The following is a 27,078-nucleotide window of genomic DNA, read 5'->3' on the forward strand; positions in this document are numbered from 1 at the left end:
GCCAAATGGTGGACAACCGCACAGGACACAATGTCCTGTCAGCTCAGCGGGCCCCTTCGCATGTCTGCACTGCGTTTGGCTGTCCTCGACCGAAGCCGAAGCCGAAGAGCATCATCGGTGTCTTCACCGTCCCCCCCCCCCCCATTTGGTGCTCCAGTTCCTCCCCTCACATGCACTGGCTGGAGCTCAGCAGCCTTTGTGAATGCTCCGACAGACGGAAGCAGAAATAGCTCCACAAATAGACCCATCGTCTGCCTCACAGGGGAGCAGTAGCCCCACTTCTGCGTGCTCTTGCCTCCCATTCCATGTGTGCCTCAGGCCAAAGCAGGCTCGCCAAGAGCCACAGGGAAATCAAATTTGGAATTATTAGATCGCACCCACGAGTGTCGCGGGAGAGCGAGAGAATATCCGTGCATAATACATATTGTTGTGAAAATAGGTCGATGTCTGGAGTCTGCCGTCTGTCAGGAATCTGATCTGGAAGAGTTGAGCAAACTGCCAGTCATCCACAGGTCTGCGTAGAGTCTTAGGAGATGAGTCTGAGTTACTCCAGCGTGAAATAGAATGAGAATGAAAAAAGACTCCTTGGACAAGAGAGAAGCTTCAAAGCTCCGTTTGCATTATGAGAAATGCTCCTCCATGTGCAGCCAGCCCCAGATTTTAATGGCATTTTGGTGAAGTTGTTGCGCTCATACCAGCAAGGGAACTCAATAGGACAAAAGGGGCGGAGTCAGGAATTTTATTTTGCATTCTTTAGTTTTCGTCGCCATTTCCATCCGTCATGCTTGAACTACCAGGCAGGTTGAAATGAAACTTGGTAAAAGGCAAAAGAGGGTCCCATAACATTTTGTGCTGGATCCTGATAAAGGAGCAGTTGGGATTTGTATATTTTTGGCCTGCATTCAAACGTCACTTCATTCAAAGCATGAAAGTAGAACACTGTCAACATCTACTTAAATGATCAAACATGAGCGTGCTCATTAGGCAGCATGTCTATTTACTTTAGTTTGGGTTTGATGTCAGAGTCTGCACTCCACACTCCAATAAATAAAGCCTTGGGTCAAAGTGACTGATTAGTCACTGAAGACAAATGACATGGCTCAGATGCCCCCTTTGGTCAAGGGGATGGAACAAGCCCCCTCCCCTGAAATACCCCCCCAAAACAAATAATTTCCCCCCCCTATGGCTGAGCAATCAGTGGCGAATGCAGGAAATGTTTCACACTCATTTTCTAAGAAAACTTTATTGCCCATTTTAGCACAGTGTAAAATAGTCTTTAAAGTAATTAAATAATACATAAAAATACACACTGAGTAAAAAACAACAACAACAACCTGATATTAATAAATAAATACTGAGAAATAAGAAACTGGAAAAAAACTGCACAGTATTATTATCTTTCAAACATAAATGTAAAAAAAACAAAACCATGTCCCTCGATTAGTGTGTGTGGAAATAACTGGTCTTAATTTGGAGCTGGATGTGTTGGTGAGAGCCTGCAGCCTGCAATAAAGTTGTCACATGGCTCCCCCCCCCCCCCGCAATCAGCCTACTTGAATTCATCTCACAGTCTTAAGATGATTCCAATCAGAGCTCAGGCATAGTTTGCCCTCAGAGATCCCTCCCTTTGAGCTGCAGTCTGACAGGTACACAATGTAGTCACGCACCTTTTGTTCTTTTTGGACCGTGCCTCGCTCCACCTGTGTGTGATAGGTCATTTTAGCTAGCGTCCTTTCCCATATGTGTCAACAGATCTGCTCCACTCATACCTTTCTTACGGCTGTGAAAACAATCAAAGAGGAAAAACATTTACTTTGGAACATAATGCGATGTCAAAAATCTTTGCTCAGATTCCTGTGCGGCTCAAACCAACAAAGCCGTAACCTGTGGGTTGTTGACGTTCACAGGTGTTGCTTCGGCGGCACGTTTTTATTTGTTCTAAGCTAAGCTGACCACCCTTCCTTACTTTCTGCATGAAAAATTATTTTTTTAAAGAATAAATAAATAAATAAAAATATGTTAATTTATTTGTCTTGAGGGGGGGGGGGGGGTTACTGATAATTCCCAAAGTTTCTTCTGGTGCATGCAGCAGGAAGGTTTTTCATCACATCATTTTGCAACACCTTCCTGAGTGAACCCATCTCCTCCGGCTTGGCGTCTGGGATCATATCCGCACTTTTATAAGCGCTCAGCTGGATCTCCGGCCTCTTCTCTCTGACGGCCTGCAACCCTGCCTGAGTGACGTTCCTGCAGAAGTCAATCTTCACCTCCTCCAGACCGTCTCCATAAATAACCATGGCATCCAGGCTGCAGTCGGTGATGCGAACGCAGTTCTCCAGGTGCAGGTAGCGCAGCTTCCTGCAGTTCTGCAGCACGGAGAACACATCCTCATCTGTGATGTGTCCACAGCCGGACAGGCTCAGTGAGAGCAGGTTGGCAGAACTGTGGCACAGACAGTAGATGATTAAAAAACGGTTTTCTGAGTACAACAGTAGACAGGACTGAACAATTACCGGACGTTTGATGAATCATATCATGGCCAAACTGCCTTCCCTCAAGTCTAAATCTGCAGGCATTACTTCAAAAACCAATGAATGGGGATTGTTGCTCAGAAATGCCCGTTTGATTCATGCACTCTGTAGCCAGCAATGAACAACAGATATTACAGTGGAGCTGCCATGCAACCAGAAGAACCTCACACGCACCTTTTTGTGACACCCACTGTGCAACCCACGCGCTGAGCATTTGTAACATTAGACAAATTCAAATCCAGTAACCACCTTCTTTGCGATGACTCTAGCGTGCAAACTGCACCCCAAAGACAAACGGCTGTTTCTCTTTTTTGTCCCGAGCATGGCGTCAGTGTTTGTGTGGAGTCTTATCCAGGAAGAGGCAGACGCACATGTTCCTTCCTCTGACAGCAACAAAGAGCCAATTGTAGGCTCCACCTGCTGCATTAACCTCCCGTCTGCAGCTGACTGGGAGGGTCTGCATCCAAATCAGTCTATCCCCCACCCCCACACACACAGCTTGTCTGCATCCCCTCCCACTCCATCACGTGTGCTTGCTTCCTTCTCCCTGACACATTTTGGGAGGGGTTATCTGTATGCAATGAGTGTGCCTGCAAAGCAAGACTGGATCTCGCAGTGCTCGTGTCTTGCAACTCTTATTTCACTATACAGGGAAAGCCTCATGGGGCGGGGGGGGGGGGGGGGGGGGGGCATTGTGCCAGAGGCAACAATCTAGAAATTGCCCCGATCTTCCAATGATCAAGAATCCAGAATAAGAATAAAGTTTTCTATACTTCTCAGGCGTTATTTGCGCTAACACGTTTTTCTCTTATGAAGTACAAGGATTATATTTCTCAAGGACCCTGAATGTGTGTTCAGCACTGGTTTTACTGGTCACACGGGTTACTGCAAGTCACAGGTGAATATTTTATAAAGGTATACAACGTGCACAATTCTTTCTGGTCCAATCACGTAAAGCATCCGGTTTGTTTCCAACAATTCCTGCATAGTCCGTCTGTAAGGCGCCGCAAGCTTCAGACTAGATTTAAGAATACTCAGAGGTGCATGCATTGTTTGTTTACTCTGTTCAAAGATCATCAAACAAGTTATTTTGTTCCTTATCTTGACCAAAGTCATGACAAAGCAGTGGACAACCACACATGGACACTTACATGTGGCAGACACGCGCCAGGAAAGAGCTGACCAGGGCTTCGTGTTTGCCGCAGAGGTCCTTCTGGAATGAAGTCTTCAGCCAGTCCTCAATGTTGCACACTTGCACTCTGCTGGAGTACCAGCAAACAGTCAAGCAGCGTAACGAGGGTCCCAGGACAAAGTTGTCCCTCCTCAGCTCGCACAGGGAGCCGAAGTGGAGCAGATTCCAGAGGTGGGGGTCCAAGAAGACCTCGCGCAGCTGATGACAGGCCAGGGACAGACTCCTCCGACTGTCCTTGTCCAGGAAAGAGAAAAGGTGGAGGAGACATTCGCGGTTGAGCTGTGTGAGATGCATGCCGCGTCGCACTAAGGCAGAAAGAGAGGCCTCTTCCCCGAGGCGGCGACGGGCCTGCAAGCCAGCATTGTGTGGCCTAGATACGTGATGCCTCCACAGGCACACGGCGGAGGCCTGCACATATAAGGCGAGGGAACGGCGGCTATTTTAGGAAGGCAAAGATGGACGTGTTTGAATTCATCCACTCCCTGTCCATCTGTCACGGTTCTCAACAGGCAGCAAGAACAGGATGGACCAGATGTTTACACGGCGCCGGCCTAGTTCTCAGATGCTCACTAAGAAGGCAAGGAAAAAGATCAACAGGCCTAGAATTGACTGCAATGCAACGCTCTGAACGTATAAACATGTTGAAATGCTTCAGAGACTCACTGAAGAATGCTATTTGTATTATTAGTCCTATCGCGTTATAACCCGAAGCCAGAAAAGCAGAGAAGGTTGAGAATTGAAATGAGATATCTTTCTGCAGGAAAGCCATAAAAGACGCTGAAGTTTTATATAAACTGGTTGCTTGTGTTCTTTTTCTACATATCAGCCACAGAGAAGGCAGAAGTAGGGCAGCACACACACACACACACACACACACACACACAGTACTAATATTTGGTCCACTCCTTATAGGGGAGAGCAAACATCGACTAGAACACCATTGAAAACATATTTACAGGAGACACTCGATTAAATGAAAACCACGTAGCATCTGGGCCCAGATCATTATGTCGTTTAAATGATCATCTAAATGTGACAACCCTTTCATGCGAGTCAGATCCCAGGACCAGAAGAACACAGTGAGACTGAGACTCATCGTCTTTGAACTTGCTCAGTTGGAGGATGCGGGACATGCCGAGACGTCAACAGCAAAATCCCATTAAATCTGTGTCAGCACCTCCACGCGGCAGTTCTGGTTTCGCCCTGTTCCACTTGCAAGCACAAAGCATTTGGGAAACGCCACCGTTGTAAGGCTGGTAACAGGATGTACTGTGACTCAGTGGCACGATGTCCTCCGACCAGCCGAAACGCAACGCGATGCGAGTTCATTATTGGCGGCAGTGATCCAACCGGAGGAAAAAAGAACGAGGAGGAAAGGAAAGGTGAGCAGGCGAGGAAGAGCAGCTGCTCCTCATCATATAGGAGCGCTTGTTCCTGTCACATTGTGACAAAGACAGGGTGGTTTTGTAATGTGCATGAGTCCAACCGACAAACTATTTAAGAGCAGCTGGGGTCGAATGCAGATATTTTTAATAAAGATCCTGAACAGACCAGACCGTCCAGCTGCAGGATTACAAGGGAGGAAGAGAAAGAAACGAGTTCCATTAAAATGGTCTAAATCTTTCACAAGAGTTGATAAATCATTCTCAGTTTTTCAAACAAGCCTGTAAATCGAGGCTAAGACACATCTAAGACTCTGTGTAGCTAATTCAGCCATTAATTAAAACACGCCGTTCCTCATTTGAATGATTGAATCACTTTGGGTCTAAATGAATTCTTCCTCCAACTACAGTTGAGTAGATTCATCACATGAAAGGACTCGGAGAGAATATGAATCACACATCAGAAGCAGTTTGATTTGGTAATATCTCCTCATTAGAACGTGTAACTGCTCCACGTGGTCATGGACGTGGTTACTGGGTTGCTAAGGGGTGTGTGGGGGGGGGGGGGGTACGAACGTGAGAGAGAAAACCAAAAGATCTGTTGCATTTTATCACAGACACGTTTTTAAAGAGCATTTCATAGTTTATCAATTATTTCTGGTCAAGAACTGAAATCAACTCTAAGGAGAACTTGTCAGTCAGTAAATGCATTGTATCGTGTATCCTAAAACATTTCCTAATAATTGGAAAGCAGATCAAAGAGGTTTACAAGGAAGTGGAAATAATACAAATTGTACGCTGCTCTCTACACATCAGTCTCGACTCGGCACTGGCCCAAATGAGGTGTTTGTGAGGCTTCAGGACAATAATCGCCTCTGGAATCCATTACATACATTAGAGGTCTGCCCCAGAGGAAAAGACATTCAAGGAATAAATGCATAAAGACAAACTGAATAAAACACAAAAAGCAGAGAATGAAACGCAATGCCATCATGCAGTCGATTTAAAACACACACACACAAAACAGCTGGATATACAATAAAGTGTGACGATCGACTGTTTAAATCAAGCAATGCGAGACACGACTGAGGTGACTGAGTGAAGAACCGGGCCGAGAGGGAGGGAGCTTCATTGTGCAACGGCTCGCGTCGCTTCCTCTGCTGCAGCCTCGTCCGAGGCGTCCCCGTCGGTCGCGGCGTCCATCGAAGCCGCGTCAGCGTTACGCAGTCCAGCTACGTCTCCGCCCTCATTTGCCAACGCGGCATTATCTGCGACTGCCACGTGCACGCTCGCGCGTGAGCCTGCCAAGTCCATCAAAACCACATCTGTGGCAACGTCCGAGCGAGCGAGCCCTTCTGAGGAAACGCTGTCCACAGCGGCCTTCTCCACGTAGAAGAGGATGTAGGCCTTGGCCTTCCTCACTGCGTCCTCATTGGTCAGCGTGACTGTGCTGTCATTGAAGTGGCACCAGCGGCCCTCGTGGCTGCCGTAAGCCGTATAGTGCCCCGATCCGACCCTGCAAACAGACGCGTGCGTCATTGTTCTGCGGTGCGCTGCTGCTGAAGCGAGGAAGGCGTCAACGTAGTAGCGCAACATCGCCGCCTGGAGGCCAGCAGTAGAACAGCACTCTGAGCTCATCTAAAAACATTTTCGAGGCCTTTCAGCGTGTATTTTTATTTTTATTTTAACCTTGGCTGTGAACAAAGCTTCTCAGCTAAACTGAATTTAACTTGTTTATACAGCCACGGGTTGAATAAATTCCAATAGAGGTAATCTTTAGAATTATGGGTGAGTTTTTTTTTTTTATGTAGAAATCCAGCTGTTAATTTTGCTGCCATGGCTACAGCACTTACTGCATGCCTCTGTACATCTCACACTATCAGCTGAAGGAGGAACACACACACACACACACACACACACACACACACACATTCTGCATCTACTCACCCAGATCCATGATGTACCACAACAGCAACAAGGTCATACAGGCAGCTTCCAGGCAGTGAAATCTCTGGCTGCAAACAAAGAGGAGAAAGCATTGTCCAGTCTGGCCGATTAACTTCCCACACATCAGGATGAAATTAAATGACAGCGGACATCACTCATATTATTCTTCTGGGCCTGGGGCATCTAACGGCATCTGTTTGAACTGCAGAACTTATATTTTCATAAATGCGTCATTTGCTTTTCTTCGTTTCTCTAAATTAAACACTTAGCTTTCTACCGTTTCTTGAAATGCCTTGTTGGAAATTAAAAATCGTAAATTTACATTGCGAAATTCCGCGACCAACCTTTCCTGCTTTGCGCTCACCTCGAGTAAGTATCCCGTCATGTCCAGGTCTTTGAGCGGAAACTCCACGTAGGTATCCACCTTATTTCTCAAAAACGCTGTCCAGTGGAACCTTTTTAGGTGCAGACATAAAACCTTCATTTGGAAATAAAAACTTCAGTTATATGACAGCCCAGTTAATTTCCATATACGAGGTAGAATTAGTCAAAAGTGATGAAGGATCTGAGACTTTCTGGTCTCCTACCTTTGGCAGCTTCTGGATCCAGAACTTCTTAGTGGATTTCTGTCGCTTTTTACACTTGTGGCAAAAGTAAAGTTCTGTTTCATCAAGTTCTTCCAGGTCTGTGAAGCTATGCAAGCAGTCTGCAGTGCAGCAAACAAAAATGCATTAATTTCAATAGTACACAACTTTACAGTAGCACACAGAAAATAGAGTAAATCAGACATGAGGAAACTTACCACGCAAGGTACATCTAGGCCCGGGCTCCTGGTCCTTACTCCTCTTTTGTCTGAACTTACTAGGAATGTCCAAAGACAGATCTGGTGAAAAAGACAGGAGAAAAGTTATCATGCTTTAGTTATACACCTCACGTTCTTTCAGAAAGCATGCAGGGAAAAAAGGCGGTCTTCAACTTGTTTACCAAGAAATGGATCAAACTTCCGAGATTCTGTCCCACATATCAAGCAGTGGACTTCATTCTGAAGCAAACCCCCAAAGTTGGATGTGACGACACTGACTCTGCCATTTCTGTAAGAGTCCAAAGGCAAACAGCGAACAAATAGAAACCTTGAACTTCATAAGTACAAAATATGTAAGCATCACATTCTGCTACCAACGACATAACAAATCATCCTTAGCTAACTCAGAAGGAGCAAACAACAAGAGAATACATTTAACAGATCATTTAAATTAATAAAATAAGACAACGATTGAAACACAGTACAACATACTTGCATTTCATTCAAAAGTGATGTTAGATGGGCTTACATGCAGCACCTTCCCTCCGTGGCTGAGCGCCTGACCCCATCCTGAGGTGAGACCGGGTGGGACGCCCCGTTGCGACTGTACTGGAGCTCTCTGTGGAGGTGGTCCAGCAAGTAACGCATGAACTCGTGGGCATCCTGCTGCTGATAACCTCTGGATAAACACACAGCTTTAAAATGACATCGCCTGCGATACACGCCGCTTCTTCATCATGAATATACTCCACTTTAAGGCATGGAAAGAACAAAAAAACATTTGACTTCTCAGCATCATGACCGAATACTGCACACAACTCGGGCCTACCTGAAGCTTGGCATGATTTTCCATATAGCGTAAAATAAGGAGTCTGGACTAAAAGCAGTCTGGTTTCCTTGCCACAGGGAACAAAGGGTTTTTCTGAACTCCTCCACCAAAGACCTGTTCAACAGGTGAGTGAAAATTGATGGGTTTTTTTGGTTAAAAAGAATGCTTTGATAAAATTTCACAAAATATTTTGTCCCTTTTTTTCATTTAAATAATACCAATATAATACAAATCCTACAGATACACAAGTGAATAGTTGATTGTTACAAACATACATTCATTTTATTCCTGCACTGAAGCAGAATTTCATTTACGTTAGGAGCCTTATGAGAAAAGACGCCCCAGATGGCCGGTTGTCTCCTACGATCATTAAAAATGGATACATTCCATTCTGTAATAATTGACTACAGATAAATGCATCCAGCCGGTAAATCTCCAATCTCCCAGAAGTGGACCTTACACACTGTTGTCCCCGTGGCTGCGGGTGTGGTACATCCTCCTTCCTGCAGTCTTTCCACTGCGTAGAGACACTGCAGGCAGCTCCTTGAAATAACAGCTGAACTGTTCGATGTTGCTGTCAAAAAATAAAAAGTGATGACTTTTCATAGAGATTATTAACATGCATGTGTTAGAGGGGAGCAACAGACCTAAGAGACACTTTAAAGTGAGAGAAAAGTCTTTCCCATTCTCATTATTTTCAATTTGATTACAGATAAAGTCTCTATTGACTGCTGATTTATCCACATTATGCCAGCTTTTAATATTGTGAACGTTTTACAAACTAGCAAGCAAACATTGGGTAGCATTTCTTTGCTGAACTTTTATTTGCTACAGATTAATCTGACAAACAATAAACAAAGTAGCATCATCTCTACCTTATTTTGCAACGATAAAACCACATTTTTCAGAGATCCACTCTAATATCAGCCTCTCACCAGCAAAAAAGGTTTTTAAAATCAATGGCAGTACAAAAATCAGCATTTCATTCATCTATGTTCTTCTGGTTCCTGTAAGTTTATTAAGCTGTTGTTTGTCTTTTATTTGTACAGTGTACACCACGTTACTAGAAATACCGCGCTGGGAAATGTGGCCTGCAACAGTCTTACCTCAGAGACTGCAGGATGGCATTCATGAAGCATGTGTTGCCTAAATTCCTCAGACCAGTGGGGCCCAACACCGCTCCATCCTACAGCGACAAGTCAGATGGGAAAACATGTCCATATAGCTCATATTTTATAATGACTTCAGAAAGTCATGCCTAAAGAATAAGTTTCACTAAAGAGAGCTCTATAAAAGTTGCTGACTCGTTGAAATGGAGCTCGGTCCCACAGGATAAATATGGACTTGGAAAATGACAATGCGAGCGATGTTTGAGTGGTGCTGAGAAAATTATAGAGCGGATGCTTTTTTATTTTATACAACACATAAGAATAACTGAAGTTGTTTACTTGGTCTTTACACATCTTGCTCTCTGAAACGGGGCAGTCGGCAAATTTCCTTTTCCGCTGTCTGTCACCCATCAGCGCCGAGCTATAAGACAGAAAAACACTTTATCTACACAATCATCTCGTATCGAGTATATTGTGAAACATGTGTTCCGTGTGATCATCGGTTTTTTTGAGATGCGTCGTAACTTGCCTTTTAATGTCCTAGTATCAAAACGAATTTCTTTTTTTTTTAATTATATGGACAGTGTATTAAATGATGAAGAAACAATATGACAAAACCTGTAACACACTAGTCAGTCATCTTTGTTACTTACTTTTCTAAAGTCTGAAGATGCTCCCTCACCTTCTGCACCTGCCCGAGTCGGGTGTCATTGACAATAAAGTCATCACATCTGTAACTACACAAGTAAAGTCACATCATAAATCAAACCTAAATTTATTGTGAGGCAGAAAAAACCTAATTAATAAAATTGGTACACATGAATATAATGCAGTCAGGTACATGTTTGATGTGGTAAATAATTCTGAATGTGGCAGTAATTAATTAATATCATTAAAACCCTATTTTTTTGTGCCAGACCAGAGGAATGCAGGGTGGTTTGCAGCGCAGCTGGTTTCTCTTACCATAGAACAAATATTTCAATGCAAAGGCTCGACGGGGAGTACTCACCAGAATACGCTGTAGTTGCTGCAGTCCATGCAGACGGAATGATGGGATTTCTCCTTCTCCTGTTTGTCTCCTTTTTTTGGATTGACACCGGCAGCTTGGCTGTCTTCAAAGTGTTTCTTGGCGTGTCCATTGACATATCTGTTGATAAAAGGAAGATGGTCGAGAGGCATGACTTTTAGTCATTTTATTTTATTTGCAGGACAAACCAGGATACATTATTGTTATTTTTTTCATATATATATATATATTTGAAATGAAGCTACTTTAAAACAGAAATTAAAGATTCTCTTTTAGAATTCTGTGAAGAGAAAGATCTGGATATTAGATGCAAGAATGAGAATGAGAATACTTCAGAGACTATGATTTTTCGAAGCTCCAAGGAACATATTTCAGTCAGACACCAACTTACCTTCCGCAATGGACCATCAGACAGGCGAGACAAATCCATGGACTTTTATTGGAGCGGCAGACTGGAGATAAAAAGTAGAGGAAATCTTACTGACAAATAAATTGTAAAAACAACGTGTTCTTGCAAAACTCTTTTTAGGTGGCCCCATTGCGTGATCTGCCTCAGTGGTAGCAGCCGTGATCCATTTAAAATGACAGGAACACACAAAGCTGGGCTAACGACACACTATCACTATCTTTACGGGTATCGAACCCTTCTCTTACCGATGCAACACCAGGAAGACGGAGCACCGTTAGGGAACCTCGAGGAATCGGCAGGGCAGCACACGTTTGAGTTCAGATGCGGGCACTCCATCGGTCTACAAACAGCGAGCAATATTAACCAAACGCTGCTACGAGCAACGAGACAGCTAACAACAATTGACCTAAACTAGCTAGCTAACGTTAGCCGCTGCGTTTCCCTGTCTTGGCTAACATTTGCCAGCCGCTAGCGCCAATATTTTCAGTGTCCTGAAGTACGCAGAAAAATAAATATGCTGCTGTTTCCACCACGAAAGAGCGTCAATATAGAGAGGAAGCGTTATTTTACTTTTATTTTTTTTTTGGTGCACAGGAATACCAGAAAGCCGCTGGCGTTTGCCACCAACACAAATGGAAGTACGTTCCGGAAGTGACGTTGTGTCGTCCGGCTCCGTTTTTCGTCCGCCACAAAGACGAGACATCTTTCCGGGGAAGCGCTTCCCTTCCTCCGTCTTGTTTGATTTTACCGGAACATTTCGGACACATTTGTGGGACACAAGTTTCATCCACTGCATTTTCACTCGAGGAATTATTATTATTTTTTTGCTGTGTTGTGCGTCCGAGCATTGATCAACGTCAAGTTGCAACTCTATTTCCGTCACGGTGACGCGCATGCGCACCAGACAGAGGGCGCACTTAATTTTCAGGCAAAATTAAGAACTTTAAATTGGTGAATTTTGTATTCCACGCATACACTCACACCTACGGGCAATTTAGTGTCACCAATCCACCTAAGCTGCATGTTTCCAGTGGTGGGACGAAGCCCAGAGAGAACCACGCAGAGACACGGGGAGTTTGCATGAAGTCAAAATTTGAATTTAGGTTTGTTTCAAACTTTGGGATGTTTGTCATTCAGATAATCTTCTTTAATGAGTTCTCTCATTTTCCATTTAGAGCGTGGGACGGGCACGCTGTCTGGCGCAGTGTCATGACCTGAATGTTCATTTCACTACCATAACCAGCCAACATAGTTTCCGAGAATCTGTCTGTACATCCAGACAGAAAGCCTTTATTGTCATTGCATAGTGGCTTCGCAACCACACGCCACGTGTAATAATCACACTAGCGCAGGACGGCTACATCTGGTTTCTCCACCCAAGAGGCATCATGTTGCAAAAATGCAAACAATTGCTAGAAATTGAAAACACCCCAGCTTGGCCAGAATACTCGCCACTGTGCCACGTGGCGAGTGGGACGTGCTCTAATAACCTACCAATAACCCGTGACTTTGTGCAGGCATTAAAGAGGAGTGGAACAACATTCCACACGCCTCAATCTATGGCCTGATCTACTCCATGTGAGGATATGTTGCACTGCAACAGGCAAATGGTTGCCCCCCCCCCAAAAAAAAGAAGCTGTATGTCAAATCAATTGCTGTAATTGTCTTTGTACATTTTAAACTGGTCTTTTTTTGTGAGCAACCCAAGGCAAACCTGTGCAATAATGTTAACTCAGCATCTTGATGTGCTATACCTGTCAAGTAGATGGATTATCATTCTCAAAGCCTCATTAACAGATTTAAACTTGACAGTTGCCTCACAGCAAGAAGGTCATTGGTCAATTCACAATAGGTGTGCATGAATACTGATCGTCTCGTCTTCAAGAACATAATAACTGTGTTTTTGTGACCATGGACAGACTCTCACATCGTTTTCTTCACGTGCACTTCGACATTTGCACAAAGATGCAACTCATTCCTGTGTCCATTTCTCCGTGCGCAGATTATGATTGTTGGAATATTTTGATCATGTTAAAATAAAGGAATAATAAGTTTTAAAAAAAGGCAATGTGCCCCTTTTTTTATTGGGATGTTTATTTTTTTCACATATGATGACTAATAAAATACTTGTTCATGCTTTCTTTTATTCATTTTATATATCAATTATTAAGCTGAAACAGTACATTTTTAATCTAAAATATGTTCAATCCCATTTTAAACATATGAACTCCACCTAAAATCACACTATTTGACAAAAGATTTACAGCACTAAGAGATTTTGTTAATCAGTAAATTAAGTAAAACTGGGTCATTTGTAAAATGTCGATTCTTTTTACTTATTTCTATGTTAAACAACAGCAAATTCTACTGAACTAATGAAACAACCAAGGGAGAAAAACTCCCGTTGACGCCATGTTGCAAATTAAAACAGTACAAAAGTGCTTTCAAAGGTAATTTCTGCAATGTTAAACAACACCGTTTAAGAACATCGAAAGCATGATAAACTGGATCATGAAAATGTTTTTTGTATTTTCACCACTTTCTGTAAAAGAGCTCCAACAAAACAATCTCCATAAAATAAAGTACAGGTAGTCTTAATATTCTGCAAAAAGCTTCTACTTAGTTTATATCACAGTTTTCTCGACTATTCATCGAAACTGTAAAATTACGTTCCAAATTAAAGCTAAATGAAATTTATTCCAGAAAACAAAAACAAAGCAAAAAACAAAGTCAGATTATTCTTCAGACGGTTGCTGATTAATTAAATTGAGTCTATTAACCAACCCACAAATTATTTCAACTCTGCTTTCTTTTGATTGTTCTTTAAGTAGCAAGGCTTATTTTGGATTGCTGAATAAAAAGCAAGTCTTATGAAACATCACCTTGGACATGAGGTGAAACAATACAGAATATATTACATAGGACAAACAGTTCATATGTTTGGTATCAGGACTAACAGAGTTATAACAGCTCAACAAGCTGGTAAACACTCCATATTTGTCCAATGAGGTGGCATCATTTCCTATGACATTTCAATTGCCTGCTCTTGAAGTGGTGAGCTGGACTTGGGGTCTCCACCTTTCCCCGAAGTCTTCTTCTTGGAAGTCTTTTTCCTGATGAAGTACAACGAGTATTAAATACAGAAGAGTAACCTTCAACTGCAAGTAATGCTGACGCTTTATAGTTGGGTCAATCATCATTCCTTATATGAAACTTGAGAGAAAGAAAAATGTCTTACTTTGACTTAACAGTCAAGACGATCACAGTTATGATGATAGCAGCAACAATGACAGCAAGCACAAGTCCACAGATGATCGCTGATGAAGACAACGGTGTAACAGATGAGTAGGATTCATGAAAATTGATTGAAGTTTTTTTTTTTTTTTTTAATAGATTATAATAAAAAAGAAAATTAGGCAAATGGTTGCAACCTGTTTGGAATCTGAAAACCAGTTTAGACTCAAACAAGAAAATGCTCAAAGTATTTTGTACTATAAGACTGCATGAAGTGGCTCAAATGCATATCTACCGAGAGGAGTGTCCGGTTCCGCCGCCTCCTCTTCATCACCATCATCTAGGAAACAAAACATTTAACATGCTCTTGTTTCAGAAACCATTTGCGCCATGTGTCTTGCACCATGACTGAGCCATTAGTTTGAAAGCATGGATTGAGATGTCAATAATCCTAACGTAATGTGACTCTCAGCATTGCGTAAGGGGGACTGTGCTCACCGTGGATGCCATGGCAGGTTTGATTGCAGCTTTCAAGTGACAAAAATCTGTTTCCGTTTCCAACACATCCGGTCCAATGGAACTTTTTGCACTTGTCGTGAATAGAATCATAGTAGTATCTCAGATATCTACCGTTACACTGACCTGAAGCGTGTTTAAAGTGACATGCCTCAGATTCTGTGGAGACACAACATCATCTTCATCATGACCATCATCATTATCGTTATTATGCATCATTACAGCAGCAGGGTTTAGTCTTTAAAAATAATGCGTATTATAATGTAATAATAAATACTTATTTATAAATTGCTCTGCTATTGATTCTAAAGAAGACAGATAACTTAAACGTAGAAAAGTAATTTGCAGAAATCTATCGCATTTGTAACGTGCAGTCCTCTCTTTCACCACGTGTTGGCGTATTGCAGCTGTTTCTGAACGATGACGTTTTCCTACAGCCAAAAGCTGATTACAGGTGGGGGAAAAAAAATAATGGCTAAGAATTCGACATTATTTCTGTTTATTAAATCGACACATAAAGTTGCATAGATCCGGACAAAGTAGATTTTGGACACCTGCTGACAGAGATTCCTGCATTAAATCAGGTGCAGTCAGATCTGAAGAAGGCCGTTCTCTTTCATAGTATTTGTGGAGGTTTCGTGATGATGTGTGGTGAGTGGTTTCATGATTCCTTAGGCCATAAAAGTCTGTCTCATTATCCTGTTCATGTTCCAAAGTCCACAGAAAGATACAGGAAGAGAAATTGATTTTTTTAAATCTCTTTTTTAAGCCGGTACTGAAGTTAAATTAGAGAACTTCCTTTTTAAGGCAGAGTTAGTGCTTAAACAAAAGGAGTGATTCAATTGGTTCTACATTACTATAAACTAAAACAAACAGAACAAAGATCTTACCTTCCATGGGGTAGACGTTCTCTACAGTGGCAGAGCAGTTTCTCATGCATTCTCTCTCATGTTCAAAGCGGTTTGCATTTCCACCTTGGCCCTTGTATAAGAATGGATAACACTCATCTTTGGCGACATCGTAATAAAGGGCGAAGTTAAAGTTTGGCCCTTCACCTCCATCATAGGGCAATTCACAGAAAGCTGTTGGACAATAAAAATTAAATATTAGTTTCATTGCGAAAGGTGTTATCTGGCGTTTACGTCACTCAGTTGGATCAGAATCATTTTGCTGCAGTATGTTGGTAAGATGAGCATTGCACAGATACTGTATATTTCAGTAGAAATCATCAACCTGTGATCTCAAAGCTAATGTTTAACTAACCTCATCACCAGTTTCCTACTCCCTCTTTTTATGACAGCAATAAAAAAGTATAATTCGCGGTGGATTTTTAGTCCTCCTAATAGATTCCACCAAAAGGAAGTGGGGGGGGGGGGGGGGGGGGGGTTTGGTGGGAAACTAACTAATCCCTGGATGCTCAAAATGTGAAATTCACACAGACATGAGGCGAGACTAAATGTCAGGGTGACACAAGTTTAGATGGTTTTGCTCAGACTCAGACAGACGTGAGCTCAGCATTTAGAAGTTTAGAATTATGGAGGAAGGAAATGTCCAGTCAGCTCAACGCGGTTCTTAACATGACAATTTCACACACACACATACACTAAATACCATCTTCTCTCTTTATTGTTTGCTGTTTAACGCAACCATTGTGGACTTCAGTGCCAAGTTACAACCTGAGCATAATGTCAGGTAAACGGTAAGATACAATTACATGCTGCTGAGCGATGCAGTTTAAACGTCAGACCTTTTGTGCTTTGATATATAAACTTTTTTCCAATGAGAAAGTATAACTCATGCTATATATGCTTCAGTTTACATCTCGCAGTCATGTTTCCCAGAAAGTCCTAAAGGCTTCTACTTGACAAAAACTGCTCAAGGCCGGAGCTCATCCTTTCACACTAAATATGAGGAGGTCAGGCCTCTGAAAAGTAAACATCTGGCCCATGAAGTCAGTTTAAATTGAGTTGCAACTCACATACCTGGAATATTTGAATGGCTGATGTGGAAAGAAGCAAAAGCAATCCCCACAAGTAACAGGTACTTCATCTTGCTGCTCGTCGCTGCGGCGTCCTTCCTGGACTGAATGAGGGTTGTAAAAGAGGGGGATGTCATGACTGCCCTTTGGACCAACCGAAACAAAAGGTAATGGCAGTTTTATGTTGTACATTATGTATGGCACAGCCAGATATATATACCCACCTCCAAACACAGATAAACATGCCACCGCTTCAGATGACATTATGCTGTTTGACTCCATATTTGTATTTCTTTTGTTCAGTTTTTATATGAAACTCAACCAAGCACACGGTTTTCTAATCTTCATTCATTAATTCATTCATCATTATCCCCGGTAAGGAGGTTCTGTTTTTCACATTGTTTGTCTGTTTGTTAGCAGGATTATGTAAAAAATGCTGGATGGATCTTAATGGAAAAAATAATAATCTGAAAATTGATCTTGATCTAATTTAAATCCCATTAAATTTTGAGAGCGATTCGGATACCTGTCTGGATACTTTTTTTTTTTTTAATCTGGATTTTCCTACTTATAACTCAGGCATTAAAAAAAAACTAATATCATGTAAAATATACATTCAATTCACTCACACAAAATCACAGTCATAAAGATCTCCGATATGCTCTATCCTGGTTCAACTCTGATTAACTTTTATTTTTCATGGTTGGTACAATTTATAACCTTTTGATGTTAATCCAGATCACCATGTGGACGGTTCAAATTCGATTACGAGGAGAATTAGCTGATTGGCGGAGGTTTGCTTTCTCCAGTCCATTTCTAGTGCATCATTTTTGCAAGCTCACATGTTATCTGCCACCCAGTGGCAAAAATACACGGATGAATAGAGGCGTTAACATATCGACACACACTAACTCATTTTACGCAGTACCTTGAGAGCTTATGCACCAAGACTGCTTAAGTGGAGCAATTTGAATAACTGCAAAGTAACCTAATCTTAGAAGCCTCAATTAGAGGAGTCACATAATCAACCTCTGGGAGTTTTGACATCAGTTCACATACCCCTAACCAATGTCCCCTCTAATTTTTCATGCGTCTGAGGCATGAAATAATATACATTTTATTTTAAACGCACTTTACATTTGAAAGCAAATCTCAAAGTGCACAATAGTATAAAAAATAAATAACAAATCAACAAATAAAACAGATAAAATCAACACGAGAGTCCTGGAACTCCGTTTACAATGGCGTCTATTAGATGCGTAAAAACGTGTGAATCTCATCATTAGCCGGAGCAGCCAGTCACCGGTCACTCACTGACTCAGTGCAAAATAGCACAGAATGAATGTTGACGTGTTCATGTTATATTCAATTTAGTTTGGATTTTTTTTGTGTGCGCAACGTAGATTTTCGCTGCGCGAAGACCGTATCAGCTGTGCGTAATTACGCACGAGCGCACCTTAGAGAGAACGTTGCCCCTATAATATATTGTTGTTGTTTTTTTTTTTTAACTAATGAATGTTATACAGTCAAAGGAAAGAGCTGTCTCAAATATTGCCAGAGAGAGAGTCGGCGGGTGGAACCTAAATGCATGCCTGCGCTTGGATGCGGTTAAGTCGTCACTCTCTGGTGGTTCTAGTGTTGCTCTGACGTCACTGCGATCAACAATGAAGCTGACGACATGAATATAAAAGCCGGGTTGAAGGCTGGGGCTCCGGTGCTCCGGTGCTCCGGGATCAGGCTCGCAACGCAACGGGATTCAAGATGCACTTTGTCAGATTTATGCGCATCGCTCTGCTACAACTGAGTCTCCTCTGCGCGCTGCACGGTGAGATCAGCTGTGCGGGAGCGTGTTCGGATAGTCGTTCATAGTTTGGGTGTCCTTTTAGATTCAGCAGAAGGTATTTGCGCAATATTTGCGTCTCTTTCCAACTGCGCTGCACTTGAAGAATTCTGTAGCGCGGTCGTCTGATAAATGTTTTAAAATTCGTTTTCTATTTGTTGACTTATATGCAAATCAATCAATCAATCAAATCTTAAAGATCAAATATCTAAAACAATATTTTTTGTCACATTATACTTTACAATTGTGTTTCTCTTTCAGGTGCCAAATGGACATACACTGGTGAGTTTCCTCACAATCTGTCAGTGCCAGATAATAAAAAAATGAATAATTTAATTAAGTAAGTCATTTGACATCCAGTTTTTACATTTTGTTTATTTTATTTTTAATATCAGAAAACCTTCCTGTGACTGCTGACCTCCCATCACCTATAAGTAATCACAGAGTTACAGACAGACTCTACTGCCTGACTGCCTTTTCTCACGCCCTATTGATTATGAGACTTCTTGAGCCGTGAGCACTTATTGTGCTCAAGCGTGACCTCTTGCCGTTGTGTCACTGCTTCTGAAAAGTATGATGCATTCATAAAAATATAATAAGTGAAGATGAAATGTTTATAAAGAGGGAATTATTCTTGATTAACTTGGACCTCATCTCATTTTGCGTATTAGTAATGGGAGGTAATTGTTCTTTGGAGGTTCTGGTCGCTTCTTCTCCTATACCTAAGTCAAAATAGCATCTCAACCAATATTGGACTTTATATTTTTGATCATGTCAGTTGCAAAATAAATGATGACGCTGCACCTGCATGGCCAAAGACAAGTATACATGTTCACGTAAGCATTTTAGTATGCTTGTATGATACGGTATAATTACCCTCGACAAGGATGTAATGGCAAGGTAACCTTAAATGGATCAAAGTAAAGAGCCTGAGTCAGAGATTTAATTTTAGTTTTTTAACATTGCATGTTAGGTCTTATGGGGCTATTCTGGATTACGGAGCACGATGGGTGGGGCACGTGCCATGGAAGAAACCATCAACGTTTGGAGCTAGATTCCCCCCCAAAAAAACCACACCCTTGAAAATATGAAGCGCTGCTTTTTTTGGTAAATGTCGGCAGGGGATGTGTTTTGATAGTCATACAGTAAAATTCTGACTATAAGATAATGATATATATATTTATAAAATGGAGCAGAATGGATGCGATCATCAGTTCTACTCATCTTCAGTCCTATCATAGAGTCAGCATTCTGGTAGGGCCTTCTGTTTACGGGGGAATAGCTGAGTCACACTATTTATCTCCACCTCAACACTCCACCCTAACGAAGGGCAAAACAGGGAACCTTAACACGAGGGTAAAATACATGATGTTGATGACTGTTGTATTTTGCTGTTGCTATTATTTTCTCTTACCATTGATATTAATATTAAAGATAATAGAAAACTGGTACAAAAAGTCTTATTAAACACTTGCACCTGACTGTGTGTCCTAAAGAGCTGCTGTAACCAGTGAATATCTCCAACGTGAGACGGATAAAGTCTTATCTTATCTTATCAGCATATTTCTATACCATTGATCTGATGATTCACGCAAAGCATGTACAAATAATGAAAACTGTTTTTGGGCTACATTAAGGTAAGTATATTGATATTAATTTGCTGTTATAGGGTTGGAGGGACAGGACCATTGGTACAGGCACTATCCATATTGCAATGGCGCTTTCCAATCTCCAGTTAACATCAATTCAGAGCTGCTGAGGTTCGACCCAACTTTACCCCCGATCGAGGTTCAGAACTACGACCTGTCACCCAATGAGCAGCTCACTCTGGGAAATAATGGGCATAGCGGTAAGCATGAATCGTGAAGGTTGACAGAATGTATATCAAAGTGCAGCGTGTACAATTAAATGTAGCATTTTAACTTGCAATTCAATCGGAGCATTTAAGAACCGATAAAGTCAGCACCTTATTTTATTTGTCTTGAGATGTGCAAAGTCTGTTAGGAAGAGTCACACACAAAATAATTGGAGTAGTGCGTCCGTGCCCTTGAAATGGGATTACTGGGTCAAGCTAAAGAAAATAACACGTGGATCATCCGCCATAGCAATTTTCTGTAGTGACTCTCTTATTATCTTAACTGTCCTTTTGCTGAAAGTTTAGTCTGGGAGCATTTTGGGAAGAGATCAGTCATCCCCGCTGTCTCCGACGTCTCTTAACAAAAGAAAGCAGCTTCGGTTAAATGTCTGATGTCAAACCACAACACATGCGTGCAGTTACAAAATAAGGCAGACGTGGCATTTAGAGCATGAACAACCAAGCTCATCTCCCACAGAATAAAATATGTTGATTACTCGTGCTGATATACAACTGTAAAAAAAAAATTACATTCAATTCTTTTAGTCATTCTGTATTGTTTGGAGCTAAATTCCGGTTGCAGTTTAGAGAAATGCAACTTTAACGAGGGAGCTTAGCGACAACCTTTGCAAAGCCACTTGAATGTGCAGGTCATGATTACAGTACAATGTTTGCCATGACAGAGTGCAAATAGTGCAAATTATGTGTGCATGTCTGATGGGCGTCAGTGCCACAGGAGTGACATCATCGGTGCGGTGTGTGTGTGCATAATAAGCTGACGGAGGTTTTTCTGTTACACTGACGGACATGTGGAAAGTGCAGCGTCATGAAGTATCTTAAAGGTAACTATGCAGCTTTAAAAAAAAAAAAGGAGCTTTCAGTGTGTGGCATGCAAACCTCCTCATTTGTAGATTTAGCTCCCCTGGTGAACTGAATTATCCTCACCTCCCACCTGTTATTACCTGTGTTGGGGTCCACAGTACAATTATCCCTGCCCTCTAAGATGTATCTGTCCAGCCTGCCTCATCGCTACACTGCAGCACAACTTCATCTCCACTGGGGCTCCTCCGGCAGACCAGTAGGCTCTGAGCACATCATCAATAATAAGCAGTATGCAGCAGAGGTAAGCAACGTTAACGGTGTAAACTTAACTTTACACCGTCCGTTGTTTTCTCATGACATTTCAGGGAAACATATTGCCGTTTTTACATTGCACGTTTAATGGTTACTTCACCGGTGAACGTTCTAAATGTAAAACAGTTTAAACAAATGATTTATGGATTCAGAAACACTAACAGTGCATAAAGTTCAAAACCAGCCTCAAAATAAACGAGGCTTGAGACACTTTGGAAGGAGACATTGTTCATGACTTCTTTTATTTTAGATGCTTTACGTGTATTTTATATAAAAACTAACGATGGTAGAATTCAGGATTGCTTTGCATTTGTTGCTCTTTTTATTCAGACCTTTGCTGAAGGTGAGTTTGGCTTAAAGGCCAGTTGATATTTTATTATCAGGTCAATTCAGTTCATTCATTTGGACGAGCCTTTCCCTTGTTTGCATCATCAGACAACAATTGATGAATGATTTAATACTCTCTGACTTAAAAATGAAGTTTGACCGGCAACAGAATCAGAGCCAGCGACGCTGCTGAAGCTGAGGAAACTCTGCTGCTTCAGACTGCATCATGCAATTAGTTGGCATCCGCTCTTCAGTCAGCTGCTTTCAGAAAAAGCTTATTGTGCTCTATTGTCACCGCCAGACTGAACAGTACAGCTGAATGCTTTTTTATTAAACTTACCTTTGAAAAGAGGCTCGGAAGGACAGAAAGACATAGTTTATTTCATATTTTGACATTTAATCAATCAAATGACAAACTCAGGCCTCGGGTACAGTGCAGTGTGGCGGCGTGGAGGCTTTGTGCGTTGGGGGGCCAGACTATTATAAGCTTTACTTCTCGGCCACTTCTGGAAAGGAGTGGCTTCCTGTGCTTTTTTTTTTAATGCATGAAGCTGTACTACTTTGTAACTTCATGTAATTTTTGCCTGGTTGTGCTACTCGGGGGTCTATTTACGTATTTTCTTCATTATTATTATTTTTTTGGTTCACAGCTGCATGTAGTACACTTCAATTCAGACAACTATCCCACTTTATCTGCGGCTGTGGACAAATCTGATGGTCTGGCTGTTCTGGGTGTCCTGATAGAGGTGAGGCGAGGCAGTGTCCTGTTAATGTCACTGTGATGCAGTCAAACCATCTAACTCTATTTGTCAAATAGATTGGAGAGTTCAATCCAGCCTTTGAACAGTTTCTGAAGTACATCAACGGTATCAGGTACAGAGGTGAGACTGAAGCATTGAATTCCTTTAACAGAATCTTGACAAGCTAAATTGTGTTTCTGGGGTTTTATTCTAATGGAAGCACAGACAGTTATTAAAATAATTCTGATTTACTTCTGTATGGCAGATCAGAGAGTGCAGATCCCAGGTTTCAATATCAGAGCACTGCTGCCGGCACGCTTGGATGAGTATTACCGCTACGATGGGTCGCTGACGACGCCACCGTGCTATCCTAGTGTCCTTTGGTCAGTTTTCCACAATCAAGTATCAATATCCCGAAAGCAGGTCAGTGGTCATAAGTATATAAAATAAAAAAACATAAATAAATGATGAGCTTCTAATTGTTAGGTCTAGAATACAAGGTCTTGACCCACAGAATACAGAGACAAGGAGAACGAATGAAATTTAAACTGGCATCCAAAAGGTTAAACAAAAAAACACTGCCAACAAAAAACTCTTCACTAAAACGCTTAACTGGAACAGGCTGGTTGTCCAGAAAATATATATTATATATAAAAAAAAATCACAGCCAAAGTAAAGAAGGGAAAAGGACACCTGCTGTTATAGTATGGGGCAACCCTTACATTCATTTTCTTTCTGCTGTGGTAGAATCTCATACTCTTGTCTTGTTGTTAGTTTCTGGCTCTGGCCACGGGCCTCTACTCCTCCCATGCCCAGGACTCGGCCCCTGCTCCTCTGAACAGCAACTTCAGGAAACCACAACCCGCAGACAGCCGAATCGTGCTGGTATCTTTTAAGGAGGGTGAGTTCGGTCTTGAACATTAACTTGCTTTGTTGTTGGCGCATGAGTGGAAAGGCCATTTAAATGGCATCACACCACTTTAAAAAGGCAGAGGGACAGATTTGAATGGTGCACAGACATTTCTTCTTCCGCAAAGCCCCGGGCTGTCACACTTTTGCATCATCTGCATGCGCTTGACATTTCAATCTAATCTCTATCTTTACTGAGCTTGGAAACTGGGCCATATATCAAGATAGAACAAATGAATAGAACAGATCTGTCTCTGAATGCTTACGTTAAGGTGGATGACTTGTCTACCACACAGACTGGTATTTAGGGTCGCTGAATGCGGTATGATGCACGTTTTCCTCTTTTTCAAAGCTTTCCTCCCAGAGCTACGCTTCTGTAACGGCATGCGGTTTGACGTGACGCTGTGGAATCGGCTTCCATAGCGTTGGCTTTCACGAGTCGCAGTTTGCAGGAGGTGGCTTGTGCTGCACGGTTCGCCGCCGCAGAGCTGTTGCGTGCCGCTTGTCATGGCCGTAGTCATTCCAAGGAATAACCCACAGGGAGGGATGTCTAACAAGCTATGACCGGCTGTGTGTCTGACGCAGGCAGAGGATCGCACGGCATCCGCACAGTCGCATCTCCACTCACACGGAAGCGAGTCGTTCAGCAGCTGCTGGCCGGCGACCTAGCAGACCTCGCCGACGAGGGACTCCATCGGCTCCTGCCAAGTGGCTCAGAGAAGCTCCATGCTGGCAAGAGGAAAGGCTTCGAGAACCAGAAGAGCGAGACACTGATGAAATCACGACAACAGACTTTAAATCCATCTCTGCTGAAGAAGAGCCAGGCTGACGGCTCTGTGGGAGTCGCAGCGCTGACTGAGGGCGGGCTGTGCTACGTCTCGATAGAGCGGAGACTTTCACAGCAGCTCAAGCAGTCCCACTCTCAGACGCAGCTGGCTCAGGCTCTCAGAGATCGAGTGTTCCCCGAGTTGAACCTCAGGAGCTACCTGGACTGCAAGTCAGATCTAGCCCTTCCGACCATTAGACACATTCTCCGTGGGCAGCCACCAACAGATGAGGCGTTCGAATTAGATCGCTCTCTGACAAAATATGCGACAAATCAGAAGAAGGCTTCCACAGCCGGCGAGCAAAGTGTGCCGGTGGTGAAAACCTATGGAGGCTTCACTTTTAATACTGCTTCCAGAAAGCCACACGGCCAGGGTAATCCGCATCCTTGGCTTTTGCCCATGGAGTGGGAAGACTAGGGAGGTTCCTGACGCAGTTTAGTCTCATACAGTCAGACATCAGCTGGAAGTCCCACAATGGAAAACTTTCCCGCCGTTCTGCTCCTACTCTCAATGTATTTCATTTCAAATTATTATTTCCAGTGCTTGCAATTATAACTTCATTGTAGATAAAGAGATAGATTAAAATGCACCTACACCTGTGCACAGGAATCACAGGTGATTGTTCTCATTACTGTAACTTCGTCCGGGGGAATTATCTCAGTATTGTCTTGAAACGCTGAAAAAATGAGACGCATTCACTTTTTGCATCATTGTAGACCAATTTAGAGTCTTTGAAATGTATGTGTTTTACACTCTGTCTATATAATTACTCTTTTGAACAGTATAGAGATGCGGCTAATCCAACGTAATTTGCAATAGCAAAGCTCTTTACATCACATTCCTAACGTCTTTGTTCTTCTGTTCAAATGTTATTTGCAATAAGCAGCTGTACATAAATACAAATAGATATTTTAAATAAATGCCTTTTGCAGAAAGCACGTGTGTTACATTTTATTCCTATAGTTTTTGCACACATGCTAAACTACACAGGTTCAAATCCAGCCTGTGAGGAGTTTGCATGTTCTCCCTGTGTTTGCGTGGGTTCTCTTTGGGTTCTCCGGGTTCCTGTGTGTTAGTGTGTGCATGAATGATCTTCTGTCCTGCAATGATCTGGCGGCTTGTCCAGGGTGTACCCTTCCTCTCGCCCGTAAACTGCTGGGATAGGCAGTTACGGATAAAGCGGCCAAGAAGTTGGATGGAGGATTGAATGATGCTATTATACACTGGGAAAATGTATAATTTAAGACTGTGTCATTTAAAGTTCATAATTCACAACAGAACCATGATGAACTTTAAATGGCACAGTCATTTAAAGTATATATGCATATAATCAGTATGTAAGGACACATACAGTATATTGTATTTATAATGTGTATACTGTCAGTGTACCAGACAGGAATCAGAGATGGGATTATATTTTAAGGGTTTTGGACTTTGTTGTTTCTTGGGGGAAAAAAACAAAAACCTTCATTAACATATTAATTAATCAGTGACAAATGTTTTAGTTAATAAAACATAGATATGTCTAAGCAATGTTTGAGATGAGCTGTGTGTGTGTGTGTGCATCACATCTAAATTAAAGGCATTCAGCTTCTCATATAAATGACATAAACCATGCTTTTCTATCTTCTGTGTCATGAAACCTGAATCTCTTTTATCTTCATGGACTGTGATGTCTTCTTCTCCTCTCCGATTTTCATCTTCACCTTCTCTTTTGTCCTCCTTTGTGCCGCTCAGCACGCCAACCTTGGATAAACGCCGGTATGTTGCTTTTTAAAGATATTTTTCCTCATTGTGTGAACATGGGAGTGAAAATAACTTTAAGCTAAGATGACTGAAATGAAGCTATAGAGAAGCCTATGATGCAGTTGTGTTTTAAATTTGCACACACTTAAATAGCAGATGACAGCATGGAGCTAAAGACCCGAATGATCCCAATTCTTTCTACTTCTGCTGCTCCATGCTCTGCAGGCTTATTGGTTCCTCTCCTGGTGGGTTCCTCTCTCGGACTGGTTCTCATTATCTCTGTCATTTGCTGCCTATTAAAAGAAAAAAGGTAAGCAAAGGTTCAAAGCAGCTTAAGAATAGTCGTAGTCAATCATCATCAGCACATAATGCTGCATTTCTACTCTGTATGTTGTTGTACGAGACAGCTGGAGAACACGTCCATCAAAGGGATCCAAAAGTCACTACATTGTCCACTTTTATTTCTTAGAGCTGATGTTCGACAGGACAAAATCAAGGGGGGAGGATACAGCATCGGAGAGCGGGGTGAATACGGCTCAAGAGTTTAGGGAATGGCTGACCTCTTCAATCCCCTTTCAGCCAAGGCTGCCCTGGCACGGGGGGGAGAACTCAAGCACTGTCCGAACAAACAGGAGAGAGGAGCCGACCATCTCTCTGACCGTAGCGTGGCCTGAGAGGAATGGGCTGCACCACATTTTCACCAAACCTGCATTTGGAGCTGTTCAATGGGCCATATAATAAAGG

General features: G+C 42.2%; 4 protein-coding genes across 4 annotated transcripts; 1 reads left to right on the top strand and 3 right to left on the bottom strand.

The window, feature by feature from the left end:
• Positions 1-1,252: 1,252 nt before the first annotated feature.
• Positions 1,253-4,495, bottom strand: fbxl22 (F-box and leucine-rich repeat protein 22). Its single transcript, XM_068739627.1, has 2 exons — positions 3,683-4,495; positions 1,253-2,442 (listed from the first exon to the last, which is right to left on the bottom strand). The coding sequence occupies exons 1-2, from the start codon at positions 4,015-4,017 to the stop codon at positions 2,052-2,054; spliced, it is 726 nt and encodes a 241-aa protein (XP_068595728.1). The 5' UTR covers positions 4,018-4,495; the 3' UTR covers positions 1,253-2,051.
• Positions 4,496-5,441: 946 nt separating this feature from the next.
• usp3 (ubiquitin specific peptidase 3) lies at positions 5,442-11,871 on the bottom strand. Its single transcript, XM_068739397.1, has 16 exons — positions 11,799-11,871; positions 11,474-11,568; positions 11,211-11,271; positions 10,802-10,939; positions 10,446-10,529; positions 10,132-10,213; positions 9,790-9,869; positions 9,144-9,257; positions 8,684-8,797; positions 8,384-8,533; positions 8,037-8,143; positions 7,855-7,935; positions 7,640-7,758; positions 7,417-7,530; positions 7,053-7,120; positions 5,442-6,621 (listed from the first exon to the last, which is right to left on the bottom strand). Exons 2-16 carry the CDS (start codon positions 11,562-11,564, stop codon positions 6,234-6,236), a joined length of 1,791 nt encoding a protein of 596 aa, XP_068595498.1. The 5' UTR covers positions 11,565-11,568; positions 11,799-11,871; the 3' UTR covers positions 5,442-6,233.
• A 2,379-nt stretch (positions 11,872-14,250) lies between these two features.
• On the bottom strand, positions 14,251-17,093 carry si:dkeyp-73b11.8 (BPTI/Kunitz domain-containing protein). The gene is made up of 6 exons (XM_068739928.1): positions 16,961-17,093; positions 15,869-16,060; positions 14,961-15,137; positions 14,758-14,802; positions 14,467-14,545; positions 14,251-14,341 (listed from the first exon to the last, which is right to left on the bottom strand). The coding sequence occupies exons 1-6, from the start codon at positions 17,091-17,093 to the stop codon at positions 14,251-14,253; spliced, it is 717 nt and encodes a 238-aa protein (XP_068596029.1).
• A 1,624-nt stretch (positions 17,094-18,717) lies between these two features.
• Positions 18,718-26,882, top strand: ca12 (carbonic anhydrase XII). The gene is made up of 11 exons (XM_068739929.1): positions 18,718-18,781; positions 19,058-19,078; positions 20,466-20,645; positions 21,632-21,774; positions 22,763-22,858; positions 22,930-22,993; positions 23,118-23,275; positions 23,627-23,753; positions 24,347-24,961; positions 26,560-26,644; positions 26,804-26,882. The coding sequence occupies exons 1-11, from the start codon at positions 18,718-18,720 to the stop codon at positions 26,880-26,882; spliced, it is 1,632 nt and encodes a 543-aa protein (XP_068596030.1).
• Positions 26,883-27,078: the final 196 nt, after the last annotated feature.

Source organism: Brachionichthys hirsutus, chromosome 5 (assembly GCF_040956055.1).
Source record: "Brachionichthys hirsutus isolate HB-005 chromosome 5, CSIRO-AGI_Bhir_v1, whole genome shotgun sequence".
Taxonomy (NCBI): Eukaryota; Metazoa; Chordata; class Actinopteri; order Lophiiformes; family Brachionichthyidae; genus Brachionichthys; species Brachionichthys hirsutus.

Coding starts and splice junctions, on each gene's coding strand:
- ca12 (XM_068739929.1), top strand. CDS start 18,718: ATGCACTTTGTCAGATTTATGCGCATCGCTCTGCTACAACTGAGTCTC. Junction 19,079..20,465: donor TGCCAAATGGACATACACTG/GTGAGTTTCCTC, acceptor TTGCTGTTATAG/GGTTGGAGGGACAGGACCAT. Junction 23,276..23,626: donor TATCAATATCCCGAAAGCAG/GTCAGTGGTCAT, acceptor TCTTGTTGTTAG/TTTCTGGCTCTGGCCACGGG.
- fbxl22 (XM_068739627.1), bottom strand. CDS start 4,017: ATGCATCTCACACAGCTCAACCGCGAATGTCTCCTCCACCTTTTCTCT. Junction 2,443..3,682: donor CTGGCGCGTGTCTGCCACAT/GTAAGTGTCCAT, acceptor TCTGTGCCACAG/TTCTGCCAACCTGCTCTCAC.
- usp3 (XM_068739397.1), bottom strand. CDS start 11,564: ATGGAGTGCCCGCATCTGAACTCAAACGTGTGCTGCCCTGCCGATTCC. Junction 9,870..10,131: donor GCAAGATGTGTAAAGACCAA/GTAAACAACTTC, acceptor TTGTCGCTGTAG/GATGGAGCGGTGTTGGGCCC. Junction 7,759..7,854: donor GCCTAGATGTACCTTGCGTG/GTAAGTTTCCTC, acceptor GCTGCACTGCAG/ACTGCTTGCATAGCTTCACA.
- si:dkeyp-73b11.8 (XM_068739928.1), bottom strand. CDS start 17,093: ATGACATCCCCCTCTTTTACAACCCTCATTCAGTCCAGGAAGGACGCC. Junction 14,803..14,960: donor AACCTGCCATGGCATCCACG/GTGAGCACAGTC, acceptor TTTGTTTCCTAG/ATGATGGTGATGAAGAGGAG. Junction 14,342..14,466: donor GTCTTGACTGTTAAGTCAAA/GTAAGACATTTT, acceptor GTACTTCATCAG/GAAAAAGACTTCCAAGAAGA.